This window comes from Erythrolamprus reginae, chromosome 3, assembly GCF_031021105.1.
Source record: "Erythrolamprus reginae isolate rEryReg1 chromosome 3, rEryReg1.hap1, whole genome shotgun sequence".
Lineage (NCBI taxonomy): Eukaryota > Metazoa > Chordata > Lepidosauria > Squamata > Dipsadidae > Erythrolamprus > Erythrolamprus reginae.
Genome location: NC_091952.1, coordinates 30,096,933 through 30,120,971, shown reverse-complemented (window position 1 = coordinate 30,120,971; position 24,039 = coordinate 30,096,933). Strand labels below are relative to the sequence as shown.

The window sequence follows — 24,039 nt, the reverse complement described above, 5'->3', positions numbered from 1 at the left end:
GCAGATTGCTCATCTTTAAAGATTTTTGAACACTACAATTTAGTTTTGAAAACTGCTGCCAAGCTGCACATTTCTATATATTGGCGTTTATACTAGCATAGATCAAATCTATATTTTCTGTCAGCCCTGGAGAAATAATTTACTTTTTTTTCTTACTTCTCATCCATAAATAGACACCATAAAGATGACAAAGTATTTGAAAATGAAATGCTTCCCATCAAGTATTTAGAAACATGAGAAATAATCATGAAAAGATATGGGTGCATGTATGCTAGACAATATCACATGTCCAGAAGAAAAAGAGATAATAAAAAATAGACCATGTATTAGCTCTAAATTCTTATTTAATGTCTTTTTAAAAAGGGGTTTCCAACCTTGGAAACTTTAAGACTTGTGGACTTCAACTCCCAGAATTCCTCCCTCAGCATGGCTGACGGAGGAATTCTGGAAGTTGAAGTCCATAAGTCTTAAAGTTGTGAAGTTTGAAGAGCCCTGTTGAAAATTCTATTTCAACTCTTGTAGTCTCTTGATAGAAACCAAAATGTATGTTGGCACACAAACACTTTCAATACTGGTGAAAATAAATTCCATTGGGAGATGAAGGTGAGGGAACCTATTATCCTATTCTTAACAAAGCAAAACTTCATAAACCTGTTTCCAAACTATACATAATTTTCTATGTATAAACTTGCAACATTATATGCTTTTATAACTCAGTCCCTAATTAATTGAGATTCCTCATGTGATTAGCCAGAGATAGATTTTCTCATCTTCACTGATTTTTAAATATCCAGCCAATCAGATTTACAGTATTTCATCGATGCTTCAGAAAACTGCATATTAGCCTGCCACATGTTTTTATTCTATAAAAGGGTTTTTTTTACTAATAATTCTCATTATATTTTTTTCAAGGCAAACAAAGGTAAAAGTCACAACATCAGCAAGAGACAACCTTCAAAGAAAACTTTGATCTTTACTCCAAGTCTGCTAAGTTATTAATGACTCATTTTAATTTGTCAAGTTGCATGTCATCCATGAACTAGTATGTTGTTATGAAGACATTATTCTCTTTTATACACAGAGAATAATAATAGCACACAATGCCTATTTTGTTCTTTGTATGTCACTAACATTTGCCTCCAAACATTACATATTGCTGTGATCCCTAAAACTGGTTAATCTGGCTTCAGGCAACTGAGCATTGTAATGATTTTTTTTTATTTCTAACAAGAACATAAACAATACCCTATATTGAACAGTGGATGATGATCAAACTTGCTTCCTAGAACTAATATTTGGAGAAAGGATAATGAACAAAGAATAACACAGCTTTGAATTACTGTAACTGCAAAGTGTCATGTCATTAATTGGATGGATTTATCATTGTGGTCTCAAACTGGCAATAAAGACATCACTACTGAATAGCATGAAAACACATGGTCTGGAATTTTTTCCACCAAATATTAAAGCTGTCTAGTGTCTTTGGCATGTTATTGAGAAGGAAGATGATTGGTCAGCCCAGATGTGGGAACTCTTGTTTGCTACGTTCCTCCTCTCTGTTGAGGACAGTTTCTTTGTCTCTCCATTCCTCAGAGGTTCTCTCATCGCCACAGAAACAAGATCAGCTTGGGCTTCTGGTGTTCCAGTTGCTGGATTGAAGCCAACATTCAACTTCTGAATGGAATGGACTGGTTTATAAGCGGCTTCCTCTTCCACTCTGGAGAGATAAAACACTCAGTTTAAATTCCAACCCTGTCTGGAAAAGTGTGGCCAAACAAAGAGGCAGACGGCCAAATTAGACATTAACCATGGAAGAAAACTGATCTTCCAATTTGTTTTAAACTGAAAAAGAGCTAGAGAAAGCTGCCAATGTGAGTGGAAGAACAGGGGTGGGGGTGGGAGCCAGAAGACTGTTTCATTCCTTCCACTGTGGTCATTTTGTGTTTCAACCGGGCAAAAGAGCCCTATGTTTTTTCCTTCCTGCAAAGGAAAGAAGGGAGGTTTGATACACCGCAGACAAAATGATAAAGGACTAAGCAGATTTATACCAGGTTCATATTGGTAGCTTCTCATGAAAAGACTGTATGAATCTTCTTCACCATTTTAGTCATCTTTTCCCCATTTCTCCAGATAATGCATGCTGATGTATTTACCCTTTGTCTGATATAATCTGAAAAATGGATATTGTACTCAAATTCATCAGCTTTCTCCAACATGATAACCTTCAGATGAGTTGGAACTAAAACATCCAGAATTCCCAGCAAGGATGACTAAGGATGTAATAGTTCTAAGACATTTGCTCAAGTTCTTTGTAACTTCAGAAACATACTGAGTAAATCCATCAACAAGCAACTAGAAATTGTGCCAACTGTCTGTCATCATTTTAAGCCTTTCCACATAGTAACTGAGTTACTTAGTGTTCTTAGTGTGGTGACAATATTTTTCTCTGGAATAGAACATATTAGTGTAGTGATATGTTGTCTGTTGAAATAGGAGAATGTTGTTTCCATGTTTACAACTAATTGATCAAATACATAAAAACATGTGAACATTCCAGGGCCATATGGGCGTCCAATTTCCTACTGTCCTAATTAAAGATTTAGATCTTCCTCCCCAGAGTTAATATCATACATACATTGTTATTTTTATTTATTATTGTGCCTTCCGTCCCCTGTCCTATTGCTCTCCTATATCTCCTATACCTTTCTTCTATTCCTATATCTCCTCTTCTATTCTTTCATTGATATGTTCTATTACTATATCTTCTTTTCTATTCTTTCATAGATATATTTTACTATGAGTATCTCCTCTATAATCTTCATCATGTATTTTACTATATGTATATATATATATACCCACTAAAACCCTCATTGTGTATTGGACTAACTAACTAACTAACTAACTAACTAACTAACTAAATAAATAAATAAATAAACACACAAAAAAACAAACAAACAAACAAACAAACAAACAAGTAAAATAAAATAAATAAATTTTCCAGTACTAATTTGTCTGGACTGATCAAATGTCCAATGGCATTTTCTAGCCATGGTGGGGACTTAATAACGAACAGTCAAATATTTTGAACCAATCTATTTAAAATACTATAGTATAATAATAATAATAATAATAATAATTTTTATTATTATTATTATTTATTAAATTTGTATGCCGCCCCTCTCCAAGGACTCGGGGCGGCTCAAAACAATAATAAAATACAAAAAGCAGTGATACAAATCTAATATTAGTAAAACTGAAGTTAAAATCCCTTAATATTAAGAAAAACCAATCAATACTACACAATCATACCATTCTCAAGTGCTATAATCAGCGAAAGGGGGGGGGGATCAGTTCCCGCCATGCCTGGCGACATATAGTAAGTGGGTCTTTAACGTCTTGCAGAAGACTATAAATCAAGAGCGGGAGACACGATTGGTCAATATCATTTGGCCAGGTTGGTATCCATGACGTTGCTTCAAGATGCCAGTATGTTTCTCTCTTCCTATTTTTCTCCAGGCCCCTTTCTATCCAGCTCTGATATGCTCTGTTCTGTTAGTTTCATAATGCGAACTGGAGCTCCATAATCTCCTATGTCCTACCTTCTTTGGTTGGAACAGCATGTTTGAAGAGCACTAAGAATGTTTTGATTCTCAACAGGGGTGCTACAGCAGAGGCACGTTGAGTACTTGCACAGTAAATTTAGCTTCAACGCTTCATACTCTACATTTTTCCCCTACAGGGAACCTGCGAAGTGTACACCATTTTAGGCAACGGCTGGATTCCTTTGGTGAAGTAACAAGAAAATCAGCTCCTTAAACAAAATAGCCCACTTCAAACACAGCCAGGTAATTTAAGCTGCATCAATAAATCATGCTGCCAAATTGGGGGTCATGAAAGGGCCTTTGCTATTCTGGGATTCAATTGCTTACAATCCTTTGCAGCCAAATTGCTGGTATTGATTTTATACCTGACATAAGGAGATGCTATTCTTGACCTGCTCTGCCTTTTATCACACAGCTTAGTGGTCCACAGTGTGTGTATGTAAAAAAGAGACTGAGATGGATTATGGTACCAGTCAGACCTCCAGGGGAAAAAAAAACAAGTTAGCAAAAATCAGAACAAAGTTTATTAAGTTTAAGTTTTATTAGATTTGTATGCCGCCTCTCTCCGAAGACTCGGGGCTGCTCACAACAACAGCAATGCAATATACAAAGTACAAATCCAATATAAGTTAAAAACAATTTAAAACCCATAAATATTAAAAAACGATCATTACTGCACAATTCTCATATATTACAGTCAGAAATAAGGTAGATACAGTCGGAAACAAGGTAGATAGGTCTTCAACATCTTGCGGAAGGCGGGAAGAGTAGGGGCAATTAGAATCTCCAGGGGGAGTTGATTCCAGAGGGCCGGGGCCACCACAGAGAAGGCTCTTCCCCTGGGTCCCGCCAAACGGCATTGTTTAGTCGACGGGATCCAGAGAAGGCCAACTCTGTGGGACCTAATTAAAAGGCACAAGCTTTCATGACTTTTAGCTTACAGGTAATACTTGATTTATGGTCAAAATTGGGATTGCTTACCAAGGTGGTTTTTAAGGGAATTGTGTCTGATCTTTTATTGCCATAATTTTAGTAAGCTTATAGGGTTTTTTTCCTTTGATGCATGCCTCTGTGCTGATTTTGGATGCCACCTCTGTGTACCCAGAGAAAAATTCTATATTGTGAAAGGATTTTCCTTGTCTGCTATTATTTGATCAGGTTATTAGTTTAATTATTGTTGGAGGAAGTGGATTAGCAATCTTTGCAACATTGTATTGACTTTATAATAAACGTTTATTTATAATGCCGTTTTAACAAAGGGCATGACAGCAAGCCATATACAACTAACGAAGACAGACAGTAGGCAATACACATACTTAGCTAAAACACAACTAATAAAACCACAAAACTTGTTAAAAACTTTCCCAACCTCGCCAATTTCTTCCCCTCTTGCTGATCGACAGAACAAACATGTTTCAATCTGCTGAATCAAAGAGGAATATTTTTATTGCCTTGTGCAAGTGGAGAAAATTGTCCTCTACCCGAAGCTCTAAGGCAGTGATGGCGAAGCTTTTTTTCCTCGGTTGGCAAGCATGAGTCCCCACACCCATAATTCAATGCCCGGGGAGGGCAAAAACAGCTTCCCCTGACCCCCAGAGGCCTTCTGGAGGCAGGAAACGGCCTGTTTCCCAACTTCTGGTGGGCCCAGTAAACTTGTGTTTCACCTTCCCCAGGCTCAAAAGGCTTTCCTGGAGCCGGGGGAGGGTAAAAATGCCCTCCCCCATCACCCAGAGGCTCTCTGGAAGCCAAAAACGCCCTCCCAGAGCCTCTGTGCCAGCCGAAAATCAGCTGGCCGGCACACACATGCACGTTGGAGCTGAGCTAGGGCAATGGCTGGCATGCCAGCAGATATGGCTCTGCGTGTCACCTGTGGCACCTGTGCCATAGCTTAGCCATCACCACTCTAAGGGAAGAGTGTTCCACAGACATGGGGCCAGATCTTGAAAGGCCTGCAATTTTGATGTTGCTGTACGTGTCTGTGGAAAAGTCAACCGACCCTTCCCTGTCGAATGAAGGTCCCTCGATTGTGTATAGCAAGATAAATAGGTCGCCAAGTCATTTGTTGTGTTTGAGCGCAGGGCCTTAAATACCACCACTAACAGTTTAAATTGGGCCCTGGCTCGAATTATGTATTATGTTGGGATTTGCATACAGATGGAAATGGTGACATCATTTTCTTCATACAATTTTCCTCAAATTTTAAGAAAGCCTGTTCCTTACCATGTTGCCTATTCCCGTGAGAGTTGGGCAGTTTCCAAGGATGCATAAGCGTGTCTGACTTTCAAGTCTGCAATAGGGATTCTTGTTTGAGACCCGCGTGGAGACCCCAATGCCACACCTGGTGGAGCAGGCAGACCACTCAGTGCTCAGTTCTTCACAAAAATTGGGGACAGCTATCCCAGATAACCATTCTCGAACAAAACCAGGAAAAAAAGAAGGGTGGGTATTAAAAATTGGCACACACACTCATAATAATAATTAATAATAATAATTTATTGGATTTGTATGCCACCCCTCTCCGCAGACTCAGAGCGGCTAACAACAATAATAAACACAACATGTACAATCCAATAATTTAAAAAAACAACTAAAAACCCCTATTATAAAACCAAACATACACACAAACATACCATGCATAACTTGTAATGGCCTAGGGGGAAGAGCTATCTCAACTCCCCCATGCCTGGCGGTATAAATGAGTCTTGAGTAGTTTACGAAAGACAGGGAGGGTGGGGGCAGTTCTAATCTCTGGGGGGAGTTGGTTCCAGAGGGCCGGGGCCACCACAGAGAAGGCTCTTCCCTTGGGGCCCGCCCAACGACATTGTTTAGTCGACGGGACCCGGAGAAGGCCAACTCTGTGGGGCCTTATCGGTCGCTGGGATTCGTGCGTCATAACAACTTCCAGAGTCATAGGGTGGCTACAACTACAGCAAGTTAAGGAACCTACTGGTAAGAACAAGGCAAGAACTTTAGGGTATCGGTTTTCAAGGACTAGATTTATTAACTGGTGCAGTTTTATCAAAGTTGTGATTTTAACCAGGTTTAGGAATAGTTAAGTCAGTACAATTTTTTTTTGATTCAGTATACCAAACTCTATGCATACTGTTGAATTCTATATAAGTTAAATTCATGAGCAAAATGCACCTTACAAATAACATTCCTCTACAACCATTGTGTAGGACCAGCTGTTCATTTTTAATGGTCTAGACATTAAACATAACATATACAGTGGTATCTCTACTTAAGAGCGCCTCTACTTACGAACCTTTCTAGATAAGAACCGGGTGTTCAAGATTTTTTGGCCTCTTCTCAAGAATCATTTTCCACTTACAAAGCCGAGCCTCCAAAACTGTAAGCGGAAAAGGTGGGGAGAAGCCTCTATGGGTCCTCTCTAGGAATTTCCTGGGAGGAAACAGGGCCAGAAAAGGCAGGGAGAAGCCTTGTGGGTCCTCTCTAGGAATCTCCTGAGAGGAAACAGGGCTGGAAAAGGCATGGGAGAAGCCTCTATGGGGCCTCTCTAGCAATTTCCTGGGAGGAAACAGGGCCTCCACCTTCTCTATGGTTTCCCCAATCGCACACATTATTTGCTTTTACATTGATTCCTATGGGAAAAATTGCTTCTTCTTACAAACTTTTGTAAGGAGAGGGGCGGCATACAAATCTAATAAATAAATAAATAAAATAAATCTTCTGGGAAGAAACGGGGCCGGAAAAGGTAAGGTAAAGCCTCCTTGGGGCTTCTCTAGGAATCTCCTGAAAGGAAACAGGGATGGAAAAGGAGGGGGGCTCTCTACGAATTTCCTGGGAGGAAACAGGGCCTCCACCCTCTCTCTGGTTGCACACATTATTTGCTTTTACATTAATTCCTATGGGAAAAATTGCTTCTTCTTACAAACTTTTCTACTTAAGAACCTGGTCACGGAAGAGGTACTACCGTATACTGGTTGCCTAAGACCCATGGGGGCCTCACAGGGTCTTAAAAGGGCATGGGGTGTCATTTGAAGCCCATGCTTCACCTTTAAGATTTTCCTTTTAGAAAGCACCTCTTGTAATAATAATAATAATAATAATAATAATAATAATAATAATAATAATAATAATATCAAGGCTGAATTTTGAATGTGTGTGACATTTTTAGCTCTAAAAAAGTAAAGTCTTTTCTGAGTCAAGCATGACTCCTGATGACAAATTCATGCAGTTTTTATGGCATTTTATAAATGGTTTGTCATTGCCTTCTTCCAAATGTTTTTTTAACTTCCCTGGTGTGTCTATAGGTCTAACTACCCAGATGGTTCCCCATCCAAGTGCTACTGTATTTTTCTGAAAATAAGGCCTAGCCTGAAAATAAGCCCAAGCGTATTTTCTGCATGTGTGCCCAATATAAGCCCTACCCACAAAATAAGCCCTGTGCAACTGCCCCCCACCTCCCATTTTGTCTGGTTGCTTGCAGTGCCACTGACTTGAGGTAAGATAATACCAAAGGGCATGGAGCTGCCCCACGAATATACTGGCTTACTTCATGGCATCTACAGTACCAGGCCATCCATGACCAAACAACTGCCTTGCAGCACCAGGAGCCATTTGCAGCGGGAGCCCACGTGGCCACCAGCCCACTTCTTCCAGCAACTGCAGTTGTTGGGGCTTAGAGGGCCTGGCTACGGGCCCCCTGAGGTAAGCTGGTGTGAGGCGTGTGGGGTAGCTCCATCATCACCCTGCCTCGGGGTGGCGGCACTCAAAATAAGACATCCCCCCAAAATAAGCCCCAGTGTTTATTTCAGAACCCAAAAGAAAATAAGACCAAGTCTACAACGATAGTTGGCCCTGCTTCGTTTTCAGGATCAATCAAGATGCTGTGATTTACCATCTAATGCCTTTGAAGAGTGTTTGGAGACTGCATATTGTGCAAAATCAAGCCGCACGAGCTATTGTGGGGCTACCAAGATCTGCCCACATTTCAACAACACTCTGTGAGTTGCATTGGTTGTCAATTGGTGTCCGGGCACAATTCAAAGTGCTGGTTATGACCTATAAAGCCCTATATGACTAAGGATCAGACTCCCTATGGGACCTTCTGCCTCATGCATCCCAATGGCCGGTTAGGTCCCACAGAGTTGACCTTCTCTAGGTCCCGTCGTCCAAACAATGTCGCCTGGTGGGGTCTAGGGGAAGAGTCTTCTCTGTGGTGGCTCTGGCCCTCTGGAAGGAATTCCCTCTGGACTGAACTTGCCCCCTCCCTCCTGGTCTTTCATAAAGCTCTGAAGATCTATCTCTGCGGCAGACATGGGGACCGTGAACCACGAGATTGTCCCCGTCCGATTGTAATGTCAATGACCCATACTTTTCTTTTTCTCCACAATCATGATGTCTACTGTATTATTATTATTAAGAAACATAGAAACATAGAAGACTGATGGCAGAAAAAGACCTTATGGTCCATCTAGTCTGCCCTTATACTATTTTCTGTATTTTATCTTAGGATGGATATATGTTTATCCCAGGCATGTTTAAATTCAGTTACTGTGGATTTATCTACCACGTCTGCTGGAAGTTTGTTCCAAGGATCTACTGCTCTTTCAGTAAAATAATATTTTCTCATGTTGCTTTTGATCTTTCCCTCAACTAACTTCAGATTGTGTCCCCTTGTTCTTGTGTTCACTTTCCTATTAAAAACCCCTCCTAGACCTTATTTAACCCTTTAACATATTTAAATGTTTCGATCATGTCCCCCCTTTTCCTTCTGTCCTCCAGACTATACAGATTGAGTCCATTAAGTCTTTCCTGATACGTATTATGCTTAAGACCTTCCACCATTCTTGTAGCCCCTCTTTGGACCCGTTCAATTTTGTCAATATCTTTTTGTAGGCGAGGTCTCCAGAACTGAACACAGTGCACATATTATTATTATTATTATTATTATTATTATTATTATTATTATTGAATATAATACATACTGTTGTATGTATTATATTGTATTGTTGTAAACACTGTGATTATTATTTCCTAAAACTATTTATACCAGTGATGAGTAGTTCTAAATCCTACTGCTTTACAGTTCTATGAAATGGTAATGGTGATAGTGGGAGGCTCTGCCCACCCGGCCCGGATACTCCTGCTTCTGTGCATGTGCAGAAGTATCCAGGGTGGGTGAGCAGAGCCTCCCGATGCCACTGCTACTGCTTCATAGAACTGGACCATACCAGTAGCAACTCACCGCTGATTTGTACCCAGTCAACACACCATTCAACGCTGAAAATGGAATTTTTATGTTATAAAATTATACACACTGGATTTTACCTGCCATGTTCTCCTGCAGGATCTGCCTGGACTCTCTGTCACAAATCCATTCCTGACAACACTTTCCTGGGATTTCCACACGCCTCGGATGTGGACAATCTGGGGTGGGGAGACGAACATCCTCACTGCAGAGAGGGACACATACAAATCCTCCTCCTGAGCAACGACATTGGATCTTACAATTCGGCTGGAATACTTCTCCATCTTGATAGATCTTTCCGTTCACTTCACAACTGTCTTGGTCATCTTCTTCATCTGCAGCCAACATTGGGAACCAATGAGGTAAATCAAATGTAAATATTTAGAGCGTGGATAGATTTCACGCCTAATATTAACACTGGGCCATGATTATTTCTGTTGGGCTTTGTTGCGTATTCTGGTTAATATTAATATTACTAGTATTAACAGAGTTTAGCTGGCTTAACAGCATTTCAAGAAATCAATTGTATGGCTTAGAATGCCATTTGTTGGTAATGAATGATCACTCCTTCATAAAGATGAAAGAAACTGTAATCTTTACTTACAATTCAGTTGATTCATGCATTTACATAATGCAGGCATATATGCTTATATTTCAGTATATAGCAATAAGTTCTGGATGCTTCCACGTGTCTTCGGATTGATCTCACACATGTGTCCTCAGCTGAGGACAATGGAGCACACAAGGAGAGAGAAGGAGGTGGAAGAAAGGCTCAGCAGGGACAAAAAGAGGATCAGAAGGGGAAGGAGCATCTACTCTGCAGAAGTTTATATAGTCTGCAGAGTACCTGCCCCTTTTGGTCATCAAAAGGTGACATGCTAGTCAGTTAATTGCGACCTGACCATAGAGGTATGTTTACAAGACAGTGCAAGCATGTCGTAGAGTGGTTAAACCCAACAATTTCACAGTATCGAAGAGAACCTGTAGCCTTAAATGAAGAAGATTGAAATGGAATCTGGAATTACTGTTTAAATACATAAAGGATCATCACACAGAAAGTTATCTGTTCTTTATTATTCATGGGTGTAACATGTAATAAACAGGTTATTGTCCCTTGACGATCATGTCTACCTTACCCACAAAAGTGGGGAGGCAAGGAATGTTGTGGGTTCCATCCCCTAGGACAGTGAGGGCAAACCTTTTTTCCCTCAGGTGCTGAAAGAGTATAGGCATGTGTTATAGCTCATGCGCAAGTGCCCACACCCATATTTCAATGCCTGAGGGCAAAAACAGCTTCTCTCGCCTCCCAGAGGCCCTTTGGAGGCTGGAAACGGCCTCTTTCACAACTTCTGGTGGGCCCAGTAGGCTCCTGTTTTTCCCTCCCCACGCTCCAAAGTGTTCCCTGGAGCCAGAAGAAGGCAAAAAGGTTCTCCCCCATCCCCTGGAGGCTCTCTGGAAGCCAAAAACACCCTCCAAGAGCCTCTGTGTGAGCCAAAAATCAGCTGCCTGGCATACACATGCATGTTGGAACTGAGCTAGGGCAACAGCTTGCACGACAGGTGACACACGGAACCAGCAGATAGGGCTCCGCGTGTCACCTGTGTCACCCGTGCCATAGGTTCGCCATCACTGCCCTAGGAAGATACACTTGGTGGGACCTAGAAGAATGGCCTTCTCCATGGTGGCTCCCTCTCTCTCTGGAACATCATTCCTCCAGAGATTAGAATGGCCCCCCACTCTAACCCTCTTCCGGAAAGTGCTGTAGACCTGGTTCTACCAGCAGACCTGGAGAACCAAGAGCGTGATGAAGCCCATTAAATGGCTTGTGTGATGTATATTTTTGATTATTTGCTTTTATTTTATTTTATATCCCTGTAAACCATCTTGAGTCTCCATGTGTGAATAGGTGGCAATATAAATTTACAAACAAAGAAACAAACAAACAAATATAGTAATTGTTATAATTATAAGTAAAGGGCCAATTTGGTCTAGTGATTAAGGCACCAAGCAAGAAAGAAGGAGACTTTGAGTTCTAGTCCCACTTTAACCAGCTTGGTAACTTTCGGCCTGTCATTCTCTCTCTCAGCCCAACTCACCTCATAGGGTTGTTGTGAAGAAAATCAGAGGAGGAAGGTTTTCAAGTTTCAAGTTTTATTGGATTTATATGCCGCCCCTCTCCGAAAACTCGGGGCGGCTAACAACCATCATGAACAATATACAATAATAATCCAATACTAAAAGCAAATTAAAACCCCTTAATATATAAAACCAAACATACATACAAACATACCATGCATACAATTGTAACGGCCTAGGGGGAGAAGAAGTCTTAATTCCCCCGTGCCTGGCGGCAGAGGTGGGTTTTAAGTAGCTTATGAAAGGCAAGGAGGGTGGGGGCAATTCTAATCTCTGGGGGGAGTTGGTTCCAGAGGGCCGGGGCCGCCACAGAGAAGGCTCTTCCCCTGGGTCCCGCCAAGTGGCATTGTTTAGTTGACGGGACCCGGAGAAGTCCCACTCTGTGGGACCTAACTGGCCACTGGGATTCGTGCGGCAGAAGGCGGTCCCTGAGATAATCTGGATATATCCAACACCTTCAGTTATTTGTACAGAAAATAAAGGCAGGATATAAATAAACAATCAAATAAACAAAATAAGCCACAGAAAGTAAATGAATGTTAACAAAAGCTTTCCAAAGATGAAATAAGTTTTATAGTAGAACTACTTATCCAGAAAGATGGTGTACTTCTCTTTACTGAAGTTGCAGACATCTATGTCCAGTAGTTTAATTTGGATTCTTGCATTATGTATGGGATGGAATTCAATGGCCTAAATGGCCCTTCCAGCTCTACAGCATAAAACTTTAGGTCAAACACTAGATCACTGGGAAGACGCTGCCAGTTTTTTCATAGTAGAAGAAAAATATCAATAAGACTCAGAATCAAGGGATGTGACTGAACAGAGGAGCCACCTAAGAGGAGAACCCATAGGTGAAAAGGAAAGGTATCATAGACATTGTAGACTGAGTCAGGGCTAGAGACTGACAAACAATTTAATCAGAAATTATCTGATACATCATTGTTACAGTAAAGGGCCATAATAATATTTATCTTTGACTAGTAAGGACCACACCTCGGCTAAATCAAATAATATACTGACAAAATAAGTCTAGTGTCACCATCTACTTTTTCTCATATTTTAATGAAGGACAAGATATGAAACATATCAGCCTAAGACTCTGATATATTATTTATTGTGAGGATAGAAAATACTAGGTTCTTTGACTCTTATTTATTTTTAAGAAGCCTTCAATGTATTAAAATAGGATAGGGTAGGGTAGGATAGGATAGGGTAGAATAGACTAAATAGGATAGAGTAGAGTAAGGTAGGATAGGGTAGGGTAGGGTAGAGTAGATTATGATAGGATAGATAGAGTAGGGTAGGGTAGGGTAGGGTAGAGTAGAGTATGATAGGATAGGTAGAGTAGGGTAGGATAGGATAGGATAGGGTAGAGTAGGGTAGGGTAGGGTATAGTAGAGTATGATAGGATAGGTAGAGTAGGGTAGGGTAGGATAGGATAGGGTAGAGTAGGATAGGGTAGGGTAGGATAGAGTAGAGTATGATAGGGTAGGTAGGATAGGGTAGGATAGGATAGGGTAGGGAAGGGTAGGAAAAGGATAGGAGAAGTAGAAGGAAAAGGAGAAGAAGGACTGCACAGGACTCAACGGGATAACTGTAATATTAACTGTAACTGGAATTTTTTTTTTTTCAATGAGATCTCTATCGAATGATGGGATGTTTGACATCAAAACCATGGCTCTAATGTGCCGCTTGAATCTCAAACATATAAAGAGCCATGCTGGTACATTGGTTAGAACACAGTATTGTAAGATGATTCTTCCCACTACCACTAGTTCGATCCTGATTGGTTCAGGGTTGACTCAGCCTTCCATTCTTCCAAGGTCGGTAAAGTAAGGACTCCGATTTTTAGGGCTAATATGCTGACTCTGTAAATCGCTTAGAGAAGGTTGTTAAAGCACTATGAAACAGTATATTAGGCTAACAGTGCTATTGCTATTAAATGCTTAATATTTTATACATTTCTATATTTTATTTAGGCTTTACATAAGAATGATTGTGAGAATTCCAGTATATGAAATAAATAAGATAATTAAAAAAACAGGCAAAGCAGCAAAAAAATTGCTGGCAGAGCCTATCAGCTTGGTCTCTTCTTTCTAACTCAGTATAATTCCATTTTTTTCCCAGTTCTGACCCAATCCAGGTCTATAGTTTAACTGAGGTAAAAAGCCAAAAGCAATAGTTAAAAGGCTTATTTTCGCTCATCCCATTATCTCTCTCAGTTCTCCCTTCTTTTAGTTGCCATTGACACTTTTGAAGAAGTGAACATTCATGAATAATATCCATGTCTAATTTGACCCCGAATCTCATGGAAAGTTTGTGAATTTGGGAACTGAGCTTTTGAGGTCTTAGTCAATTGAATTACCTAATCATACTGTGTCATTCTGGCATGCATTAAAGTCAGATAACTCCATCTATTTTTAGGAAGCTGATGTTTTCTTCATGTTTTCTGCCAGGCCTTTCCAGCTTTCCAGCTTTCTGGAATTGTTAATCTTAATAGAAATTTTTCCAAGTATGAAGAAAACATCACCTTCCTAAAAATAGCTGGAAAGGCCTGGCTTTTCCGACAAGCCTGGGACCATTGACCTTGGGGCAGGGGTGGGCTCCAGCTGGAACGCTAAATTGGGCTTGCCACCGTGGCTCCTGAGTGCTTGCAGGGCCAGCACGATTTTGCTTCTTCACCTGTGGATGTTGTGTCCAGAGGACAGTTAGGCCTTGTACCCGCCCCATATTCCTTGGGCGGGAAAATACTGCAAGGTGATTGGTTGGCTCAGCCTGGCAGCCCAGGATATATATAGCTGCCAGGCACGGCCATGTTGTTGTTGTCTTGTTTCCATTCTGTGAACCGTTACCTTCTGCTCTAATAAAAAGAACCGTTACTTACTCAGAGAGTCTGCAGTTAATTCTTGTAATGGAGAGAGCAAAATTGCACACGGAACCGCAGGTAGGTATGCCCGTGTTTCAGCATGCACGGAAGCAAAAAAAAAACCTCGCTGAAACACGGGCGCACCTGGGACTCCACGCATGATTTTTCTATCTTCACAGGTGCAAATGCAAAATCGCGCTGACCCCACAAGCACTCGGGAGCCGCAGCGGCAAGTGCAATTTAGCATTCCGGCTAGTAGCCCACCACTGCACACACACCCCTGGAGGTTCTCCGGAAGCTGAAAATGCCTTCCCAGAGCCTCTATGTGAGCTGAAAATCAGCTGGGCACATGCATGTTGGAGCTGAGGTAGGGCAACAGCTCATGTGCCAGCAGATATGGCTCTGCATGCCACCTGTGGCACCTGTGCCATAAGTTCGCCATCAGTGCCCTAGGGCAGTGTTTTTCAACCAGTGTGCCGCGACACACTAGTGTGCCGCGAGACATGGTCAGGTGTGCCGCGAAGCTCAGAAAGGGAAAGAAAGGAAGAGAGAAAGAAAGCAAGAGAGAGAAAGAGCGAGCGAGCAAGAGAGAAAGAGAACAAGAGAGAGAGAGAAAAGCAAGAGAGAGAGAAAAAGAGCAAGAAAAAGAAAGCAAGAGAGAAAGAAAGATAGAGCAAGAGAGAGAGAGAAAGAGAGGGAGGGAAGGAGAGAGAGAGAAAGACATAGAGGGAGGTAGGGAGGGAGAAAGAGAGCGAAAAAGAGAGGAAGGAAGAGAAAGAAAGAGGAACGGAGAGAAAGAGCAAGAAAGATGAAGGGAGAGAAAGAGGGAGGGGGAGAGAAATAGAGCGAAAGGGAGGAAGAGAGAGAGAATTTTTTGTCCAAACTTTTTTTAGCCTCCCCCCCCCCCGCTGAATGTGTCCCAGGGTTTCGTAAATGTAAAAAATGTGCCGCGGCTCAAGAAAGGTTGAAAATCACTGCTCTAGGGAGTTGGGCAGCATAGAAATGTGATTGAACAAACAAACAAATAAAGATTGCTCACAGTTGCAGATTCCCGCCCTTCGCGTGGGAGCATTGCTGTAGTCACAGATAAGTCCCTGGTTCTGATCACAAACAATCAGGTGGTTGCAAGGCTCCCCTAACCTCCGAGCACATATGCTGCAACAGCCGCACCCATCCACAACCAAGCGAGACCCAGGTGGACAACGGGGAGGGAGCCATGGACAGTAGCATGGAGTTTGACAGTGCTGGAAGTTCGCCTGGGAGGAGAGAAAATAATAATATAACAAAATACCCAATTCAATTTCTGTCTGTTAAAATGAATCTTTTATTTAAAGAATCTTCCATTAGAACAGAGGTGTCAAACTCAAAGCCTGGGGGCCAGATGCGGGCCGCGGGGTGTTTAGATTTGGCCTGTGGGGCCACATTGGAAATAGCTGACTGGCCCACGGTGCCTCTGTCAGCAAAAATGAGCTGTTGAGCTCTGTTTTCAGCTGTGACAACCTCCTGCAAACCTCCGCCAGCGAAAATAGCGAGTTTCATTTTCGCTGGCAGAGGGTTGCAGTAAGCCATTGCAGCCAAAAACAGCTCACCAGGCCATTTTCACTGGCAGAGTGCTTGGGCCATTACAGGCACCCCCAACACAAGTGATGTGAGCGGGATATGCCCACCCTGGCCACACCCACTCCTGACCCCTAAGGTCAAATACAACCCTCATGTGTCCCTCAATGAAATTGAGTTTGACACCCTGCATTACAACAGCTTTCTTGTATCAAATGAGTTCAGTTCTTACATAGAGATGGTTCTTGGTACAGGCAAGCCTTGATTTACAACCAGAATTGAGCCTGATATTACAGTTATAAGTCATTGCAGTCATAACTTGAGGCATCATGTGAACGGATTCAAGGTTACAACCATTTTTATGGTGGTCATTAAGCAAACATGGTGGTTGTTAAGTGAAATTTACCCCAAAGTTTTTTGGGGGGGAGAGCAGGGTTGGGCTGCTGCCTGGACGGGAGGCAGGGGCACAGTAGGGTAGTGGAAATGGAACTCCACCCCAGAGCACCCAATTTGCACTGAAAGATGTTGAAAGAAAATGCAGAGCATAAGCCACGCCCACTGTGTGGTAGCAAAAATTTGGTAGCCCTTCACTGGGGGAGAGTAACCAGATGTAAACACTTCAAAACTGGAGAGATATATATATATATACAAATCACAGTCATGTGATGTGACCATGGGGGTGTGCAGTTGTCTGAAAATGTTTGTAGGTAATTAAGTCAATGTACAGTAATTATATATATATATATATATATATATATATATATATATATATATATATATATATATATATGACGGTCTTGGTATATTCGGGTTTCTTCCCGTGTAGGATTTGGAAATTTCTGGCGACGTTTCGATGAGGTCTCACTCATCATCTTCAGGCTGGTGTTTCTGTCCTTTTTCTCAGGCGAAGACTGCGAGACCTGAGCTGCATTCCTTCTATAAATACTGGTGGCTGGGTGTGGTTTGATGGCTCAGTAATTGCCTGCTGTGTAGAAACTTCCTGGTGAGTCAGAGGGGTAACAATTGGGGTCGTTGATGTAGCTGAGGTATGCTGGTTAGTTAATGGTTGTAGATTAGGCGTGATGTCCTGTGTAGTTAGAACTTGTAGGCTGCTTGATTGCTTTACAATGTGTGTCCTGAGTCTGGTTTCTGTGGCTGGGATATGTTTGAGGGCTGGTTTCCAGATGTCTGGTAAGCGAGAGGTATCATCCCGCTTGTTCATATTTTGGGGATGTTTTTCTATCTCGATCGCTTCCATGATTATTCTTTTGCTGTAGTGTTCTGTTTTGGAAATTAATTTGGTACTGTCAAAATCAATTTCATGTCCTGTGGTTTTGAAGTGTTGGAAAAGGGAGGAGGTTTTTTCTTTTTTCTTTAATGCATTCTTATGTTCTGCAACACGTGCATTAACTCTCCTGTTTGTTTGTCCAATATATGTGGCTGGGCAGATTTTACATGGTATTTGATAAACTCCCTGGTTTTCAAGTTGGATATTGTCTTTTGGGTTTCTTAGGATGTTGGCTATTTTTTTATCTGTACCAAAGGCTGTCTTTATGTTGTGTCTGCGGAGAATTTTACTGATTTTATCTGTGGTGCCCTTGATGTAAGGGAGGAGGGCGATGCCATTGTCCTGTTCTGTGTCTTGGTTCTTGGGGGGTGTCTCTTTTTGGATTAAGTTGTTGATTGCCTCTCTTTGGAATCAACAACTTAATCCAAAAAGAGACACCCCCCAAGAACCAAGACACAGAACAGGACAATGGCATCGCCCTCCTCCCTTACATCAAGGGCACCACAGATAAAATCAGTAAAATTCTCCGCAGACACAACATAAAGACAGCCTTTGGTACAGATAAAAAAATAGCCAACATCCTAAGAAACCCAAAAGACAATATCCAACTTGAAAACCAGGGAGTTTATCAAATACCATGTAAAATCTGCCCAGCCACATATATTGGACAAACAAACAGGAGAGTTAATGCACGTGTTGCAGAACATAAGAATGCATTAAAGAAAAAAGAAAAAACCTCCTCCCTTTTCCAACACTTCAAAACCACAGGACATGAAATTGATTTTGACAGTACCAAATTAATTTCCAAAACAGAACACTACAGCAAAAGAATAATCATGGAAGCGATCGAGATAGAAAAACATCCCCAAAATATGAACAAGCGGGATGATACCTCTCGCTTACCAGACATCTGGAAACCAGCCCTCAAACATATCCCAGCCACAGAAACCAGACTCAGGACACACATTGTAAAGCAATCAAGCAGCCTACAAGTTCTAACTACACAGGACATCACGCCTAATCTACAACCATTAACTAACCAGCATACCTCAGCTACATCAACGACCCCAATTGTTACCCCTCTGACTCACCAGGAAGTTTCTACACAGCAGGCAATTACTGAGCCATCAAACCACACCCAGCCACCAGTATTTATAGAAGGAATGCAGCTCAGGTCTCGCAGTCTTCGCCTGAGAAAAAGGACAGAAACACCAGCCTGAAGATGATGAGTGAGACCTCATCGAAACGTCGCCAGAAATTTCCAAATCCTACACGGGAAGAAACCCGAATATACCAAGACCGTCATACCTGTACCCGTGAAAATCTACGAAAACAAATATATATATATATATATATATATATTTTTCTTATGTCGGATCACCCTGGTATATTTAAGGAACGTCACAGCTCCTTTTTGCCTCTAGGCCCGACCCAGGACCACTACAAGGCAGTTAATATATTTATAGCCGACAACTATATTCTGTATGTGTTAAATGTTTTTTTTTTTTTTTTTTTAGCTGGAATTTTAAAATTAAGGGAGACTAGGATGGTTCCATTTCGGCTATAAATATATTAACTGCCTTGTAGTGGTCCTGGGTCGGGCCTAGAGGCAAAAAGGAGCTGTGACGTTCCTTAAATATACCAGGGTGATCCGACATAAGAAAAACATATAGCCCCTCCCTGGTACACAGCTGGAAGGATTCAGATCTGATAGCTCTAACTGTTAGCTCTCTGCTTTACAATGCAGAGTTCACCAGATCGAATCCCAGTAAAGAAAGGGTGTGGCTAGCTGATGAGGCCTAATAAGGCCGAAATGGGACCATCCTAGTCTCCCTTAATTTTAAAATTCCAGCTAAAAAAAAAAAAAAAAAAAAACATTTAACATATATATATATATATATACATACACATACATACATACATACATACATATATATATATATATATATATATATAAAAGATGTGTAAATATTCCAACTTTACATAATTTCTAAGTGTTATGAGAGTATGGGAGCATAAATAGATAAAGAATTGCCTCAGCAATATGGACATCATAGAAGTTTAACAATTAGAAAAATGGGTAGAGTTATAAATGGAAGATGATGTTGCAGATCAAATCTCACCAGGCCATCCTTCTGAGGTGAGGACCCAGATTGCTGGGGGCAATATATGCTGACTCTGTAAACCGCTGAGAGAGGGCTGCAATGCACTGTGAAGTGGTATATAAGTCTAAATGCTATTGCTATAACAGTTCTGAGAAAGAGCAAGGGTAGTTGATTGCTCAAAGGCCTGGATGCCTACTAATCTCCAGGCAGTCCATAAAATAGCCATTCTCGGGTTAAATTTTCAATTAATGTAGAAAAACAGATTTGTATGATATATCCAGAGGATAAATCTTAAGTATTTTTCTTATGTCAATCATGAGACGCCGTTGTCAATCATGAGATACCGTTGTCCATCGTGAGATGCCATTGTCAATCATGGGACCTGCTGGAAATAGCTAGCCAAACCCAATATCCAAAATGAGACCCACAGTAACTGAATTTAAACATGCCTGGGATAAACATATATCCATCATGAGATAAAATACAGGAAATAGTATAAGGGCAGACTAGATGGACCATGAGGTATTTTTCTGCCATCAATCTATATTTCTATGTTTCTATGTGCTCTGAAGTCTATTAATGTTGGCCATCCTATTCCCACCCTTCAGCTATCACAACCCTTAGACAAGAAAACCTTATGGTGTGGAAGAATGTGAATTTCTGTAAAAACAAAACAATACCTTAATTCTAAGTTGTCTGATTTCTAAAAAAGTTTTAATTTATTTGCTTTCATATACAGATAGAAAGAAAAAAGGTACAAAAAAACAAAATAGAAATAGAAAAAATAAAGAAGGGATAGGCCATATAATATACAGTATATAGAAAACACTTTGATTTTAAACAAATCTTGACTACACTGAGAAGTTTTGATCAGGCTTCGAACATAACATGAATTCATAATCAGAAAAACTGTAATTTCAGAATGGCAATGACTGTCTTTATAAAAGAGTAATGTTTACTGTTATTCTTTGGGCTTAAAAAAATCATAATTGCTGATATAATAGAGTCCAACTTTTTAATATTTAATTCAGAATCACACCTCTAAATTGTATCACCCTTCTCAGGCCATATTAACCTATGGATAATAAGACATAATGAGACAATAGTTGGGCTAGCCCACATTGTATATGTTAGCATCCATTCTATCATTTTGCATTTCCAATATCTGGTAGAAGTCTATTGGTGATGATCTGAAAAGGAAGACTTCCTTCATACCACATTACCATTAGCCTACTCAACATAAAACATTAGATCAAGGAAATGCTCTGCTGAATCACAGAGTCAGATAGCTGTGTAAGTTACATGGCTAACATTGATGTTCTGAACCACGCCACAATTTCTTATAGAACTCATATTAAGTTTGATTATCACATGTAGGATTTGCATGGTGAACAATGGCTTTGTTTTTGTAAGCAGAAGTAGCTTTCTGTGTTAGAATTGGCGAGTGTCAAAAATACTTAGCATTATATTTCCACCTGATTATACAACTTCTTGGGTCTTCTTTCTCTGAACCCATGCTGCTTGGTAGGAAAGATAGGATACAAATATTAAAAAATGTATATGTCCTTAAAGAATATCAAACAGAAGGAATATTTATTCCCTAATATTTTGAGATTCAGCATGTAGAATAATAGATACAAGTTACAGGAAGGCAAATCACTTTAAATGTTAGATAAAACCCTAGCAGTAAAAAAGAGCTGTCCAACACTAGAACGAATGGCCGGGAGAAGCAAAGTCTCTCCTTCACGGGATGTGCTCAAAAAAAGGCTGGATAAGTATCTGACATGGATGCTTCAATTTAGGTTCCACCACTGGAGATTTTATGCTCCTCACAATTTGTCAATCCTATGTTTTCGCGGCTGAGTTTGAAATGCAATCCACTGGCTTAGGTGAGCAGAAATTTATGCAAGAGCAAGGCCATCGCCTTTATTCTGGCTGTCTGCTCAAAGCCACTGAGAGCCAACTCATCCTCTTCTCTTCCAGATCATAAGTTACAAAGCCTAAAGGATTTTGCATATCTTTAGGCTGCCCATGGATAATATCAAAATAAGGGACCAGCATATTATTATACAACTAAGAATGACTTAAACCAGTCTCTCTCTTTTTATATTAAGGGGTTTTAAACTGTTTTAATTATTGGATTTGTACTGTTTTTATTGTTGTGAGCCACTCTGAGTCTTTGGAGAGGGGCAGCATACAAATCTAAATAATAATAATAATAATAATAATAATAATAATAATAATAATAATAATAATAATAATAATATTGCAGAAGTGGTGTAATCCAGTATGGGGAACACATAGCCCTGTGATTATAATTCTAATAGTTCAATAACAGCTAGGGCTACTTTGCAATAAAACAAATACTGTACTGCCACCTGGTACAAAGAGGAAAGAATGCATTCCTTAAAGTTTCAAGGGAAGTAGAGAATAAAGACATTTGTTTTTCAAAAAAAGTAATACCTGTGGGTGCCACTTGACATGTTTCTTCCTTTCTGGATGTTGTCTAACAAGCTTGCAAGGAAACATGTACTTGACATTTGATAAAGGGCAACAATTAGACTTGCATGTGCATTCTAAATTTCTTATTTCCTGATTCCAGCATCTATCCAATTAACTAACACAAAAAGTCTTAGAACTGGGGGAAAACGTACCCAGTTTCATTCAACTAAGAATTTTGAATAACTGAATAATGGTGAATTATTTCTTGCATCAAAGCTTAGCTTATAGTAAAGGAAAGTTTTTGTTATTTTGACTATGATGATATAAGTAAGATTAGGAGCTATCATTTTATCAGAAAATGAATAAAATATTCTTAACACTAAGAAGAATGGTCTTCAATGAGTAGCTGGTAAGAATAGTCAACATACTAGTATTTTCAACTGTTTTGCTTTTGTCTAGTACTTGCTGTTCTTAGATGCTGAAAGGTTGTAATAATTAATTTTATTTATCTGTCTGGTCTATTGTAGCTTTCTATAGTTAGGTAATATTGTGGGTGGGTGTTGTGTAACTAGGTAATATTATGGTCACAGATCTAAGTCTCTGTATTGCAAAGTTTAGAGACAATCACAGTAATCTGAACTCTTTTACTAAGCCCAAAATTTGGAATTCAAGGAGCAGTCCAAAACCACTGGGACCAAATGTTTGTTTTTCTCTATAGATATATGTTTTGTTCATATGGGTGTGTGTATGAAAAAGAGATTATGTTTTAATTGTATGCTGTTTCTCCTGCAAATTCCTGCAGGAAGCATTGGTTGAACATGACCTTTAGATATTTTATAGAGCCAAAGTTGAACAATTGAGAAATCTGAAAAGGAATGTCAGCCAGTTGGCTTTCTGCCTATGTTTTAATACCAAAAACTGTTTATGAAGAAGAAAACTATTTAATTGATTTCCACACATGACTCTCAGCCAACGTGATCTTATGTTACACTGGCATAATCAACAAATAATTCACAGATCTGGCTGCAAAACATGGGTCCGGTCATTGTAAAGGAATTGCTTTGTCCTGTTATTATTTTTAAATTGGACTTCCACAGTTCATTCAAAGCAACGTGTTATCCTAAGTTTTGCTTACATGTGATATTTTAACTGAGCATGCACAATGAACATTATTTTTAAAATTCCTTATTGTCTAAATTAGTATTTTCCAGTTTCCTTACCTTGGAAAGGAGGCAGAGGAAGATCAAGAGAAACTGGAGCTTCATTCTGACACTTCAGCACATCATCCTCAAGCTGTTTGGAGGCAGCAGTATGTCTGCAGTTTTTAGAGCCTGCGAGTAAACTCCTGCAAGTGTTTATACTCTTCCCTCCTCTGATGTCATTCCTAAGCTCCAATATAAACACAAGTTGGTTTGGGCAAGAATCAAGGAGTTTCTCTCTCTCTCTTCCACCCAACATTCCAGCGAATACTTCCACACACTTTAAGGTGAGAACATGCAGCCCAGCAAGAAAAAGCAAACAATGGAGACAGTTTGTTGTATGATGACTGCAGACCTTTATTGAATAAAAGCAATAAGTAATAATGCCAAATAAATAAAATATGTAGTCTAAGAATGTTTATGCTGACGGGATGTTCTGTCAGAATGTATCATTTGCATCAGTGTCATACTGTAAAAAGGATGGATACTCATGGGTGGTCTTCATGATTGTAGATGGAAAAGATAGATAGAAATTGAATGGAGAGACAGACAGGTAGACAGAGATAACAGTTACTGTGCCATGTTGAAATTCACTGGAAACATCATTGCTTGTGCTTTTGGGTTGAGTCT

General features: G+C 40.2%; 1 protein-coding gene and 1 long non-coding RNA gene across 2 annotated transcripts; one reads left to right on the top strand and one right to left on the bottom strand.

Annotated features, from left to right (window-relative positions):
• Positions 1–840: 840 nt before the first annotated feature.
• On the bottom strand, positions 841–23,581 carry CCN5 (cellular communication network factor 5). The gene is made up of 5 exons (XM_070744700.1): positions 23,431–23,581; positions 15,858–16,074; positions 9,897–10,151; positions 5,823–6,013; positions 841–1,717 (listed from the first exon to the last, which is right to left on the bottom strand). Exons 1-5 carry the CDS (start codon positions 23,473–23,475, stop codon positions 1,694–1,696), a joined length of 732 nt encoding a protein of 243 aa, XP_070600801.1. The 5' UTR covers positions 23,476–23,581; the 3' UTR covers positions 841–1,693.
• Positions 3,744–23,790, top strand: LOC139163716 (uncharacterized). The gene is made up of 3 exons (XR_011558512.1): positions 3,744–3,845; positions 9,916–10,178; positions 23,412–23,790. It is a non-coding gene; the product is annotated as an uncharacterized lncRNA (long non-coding RNA).
• Positions 23,791–24,039: the final 249 nt, after the last annotated feature.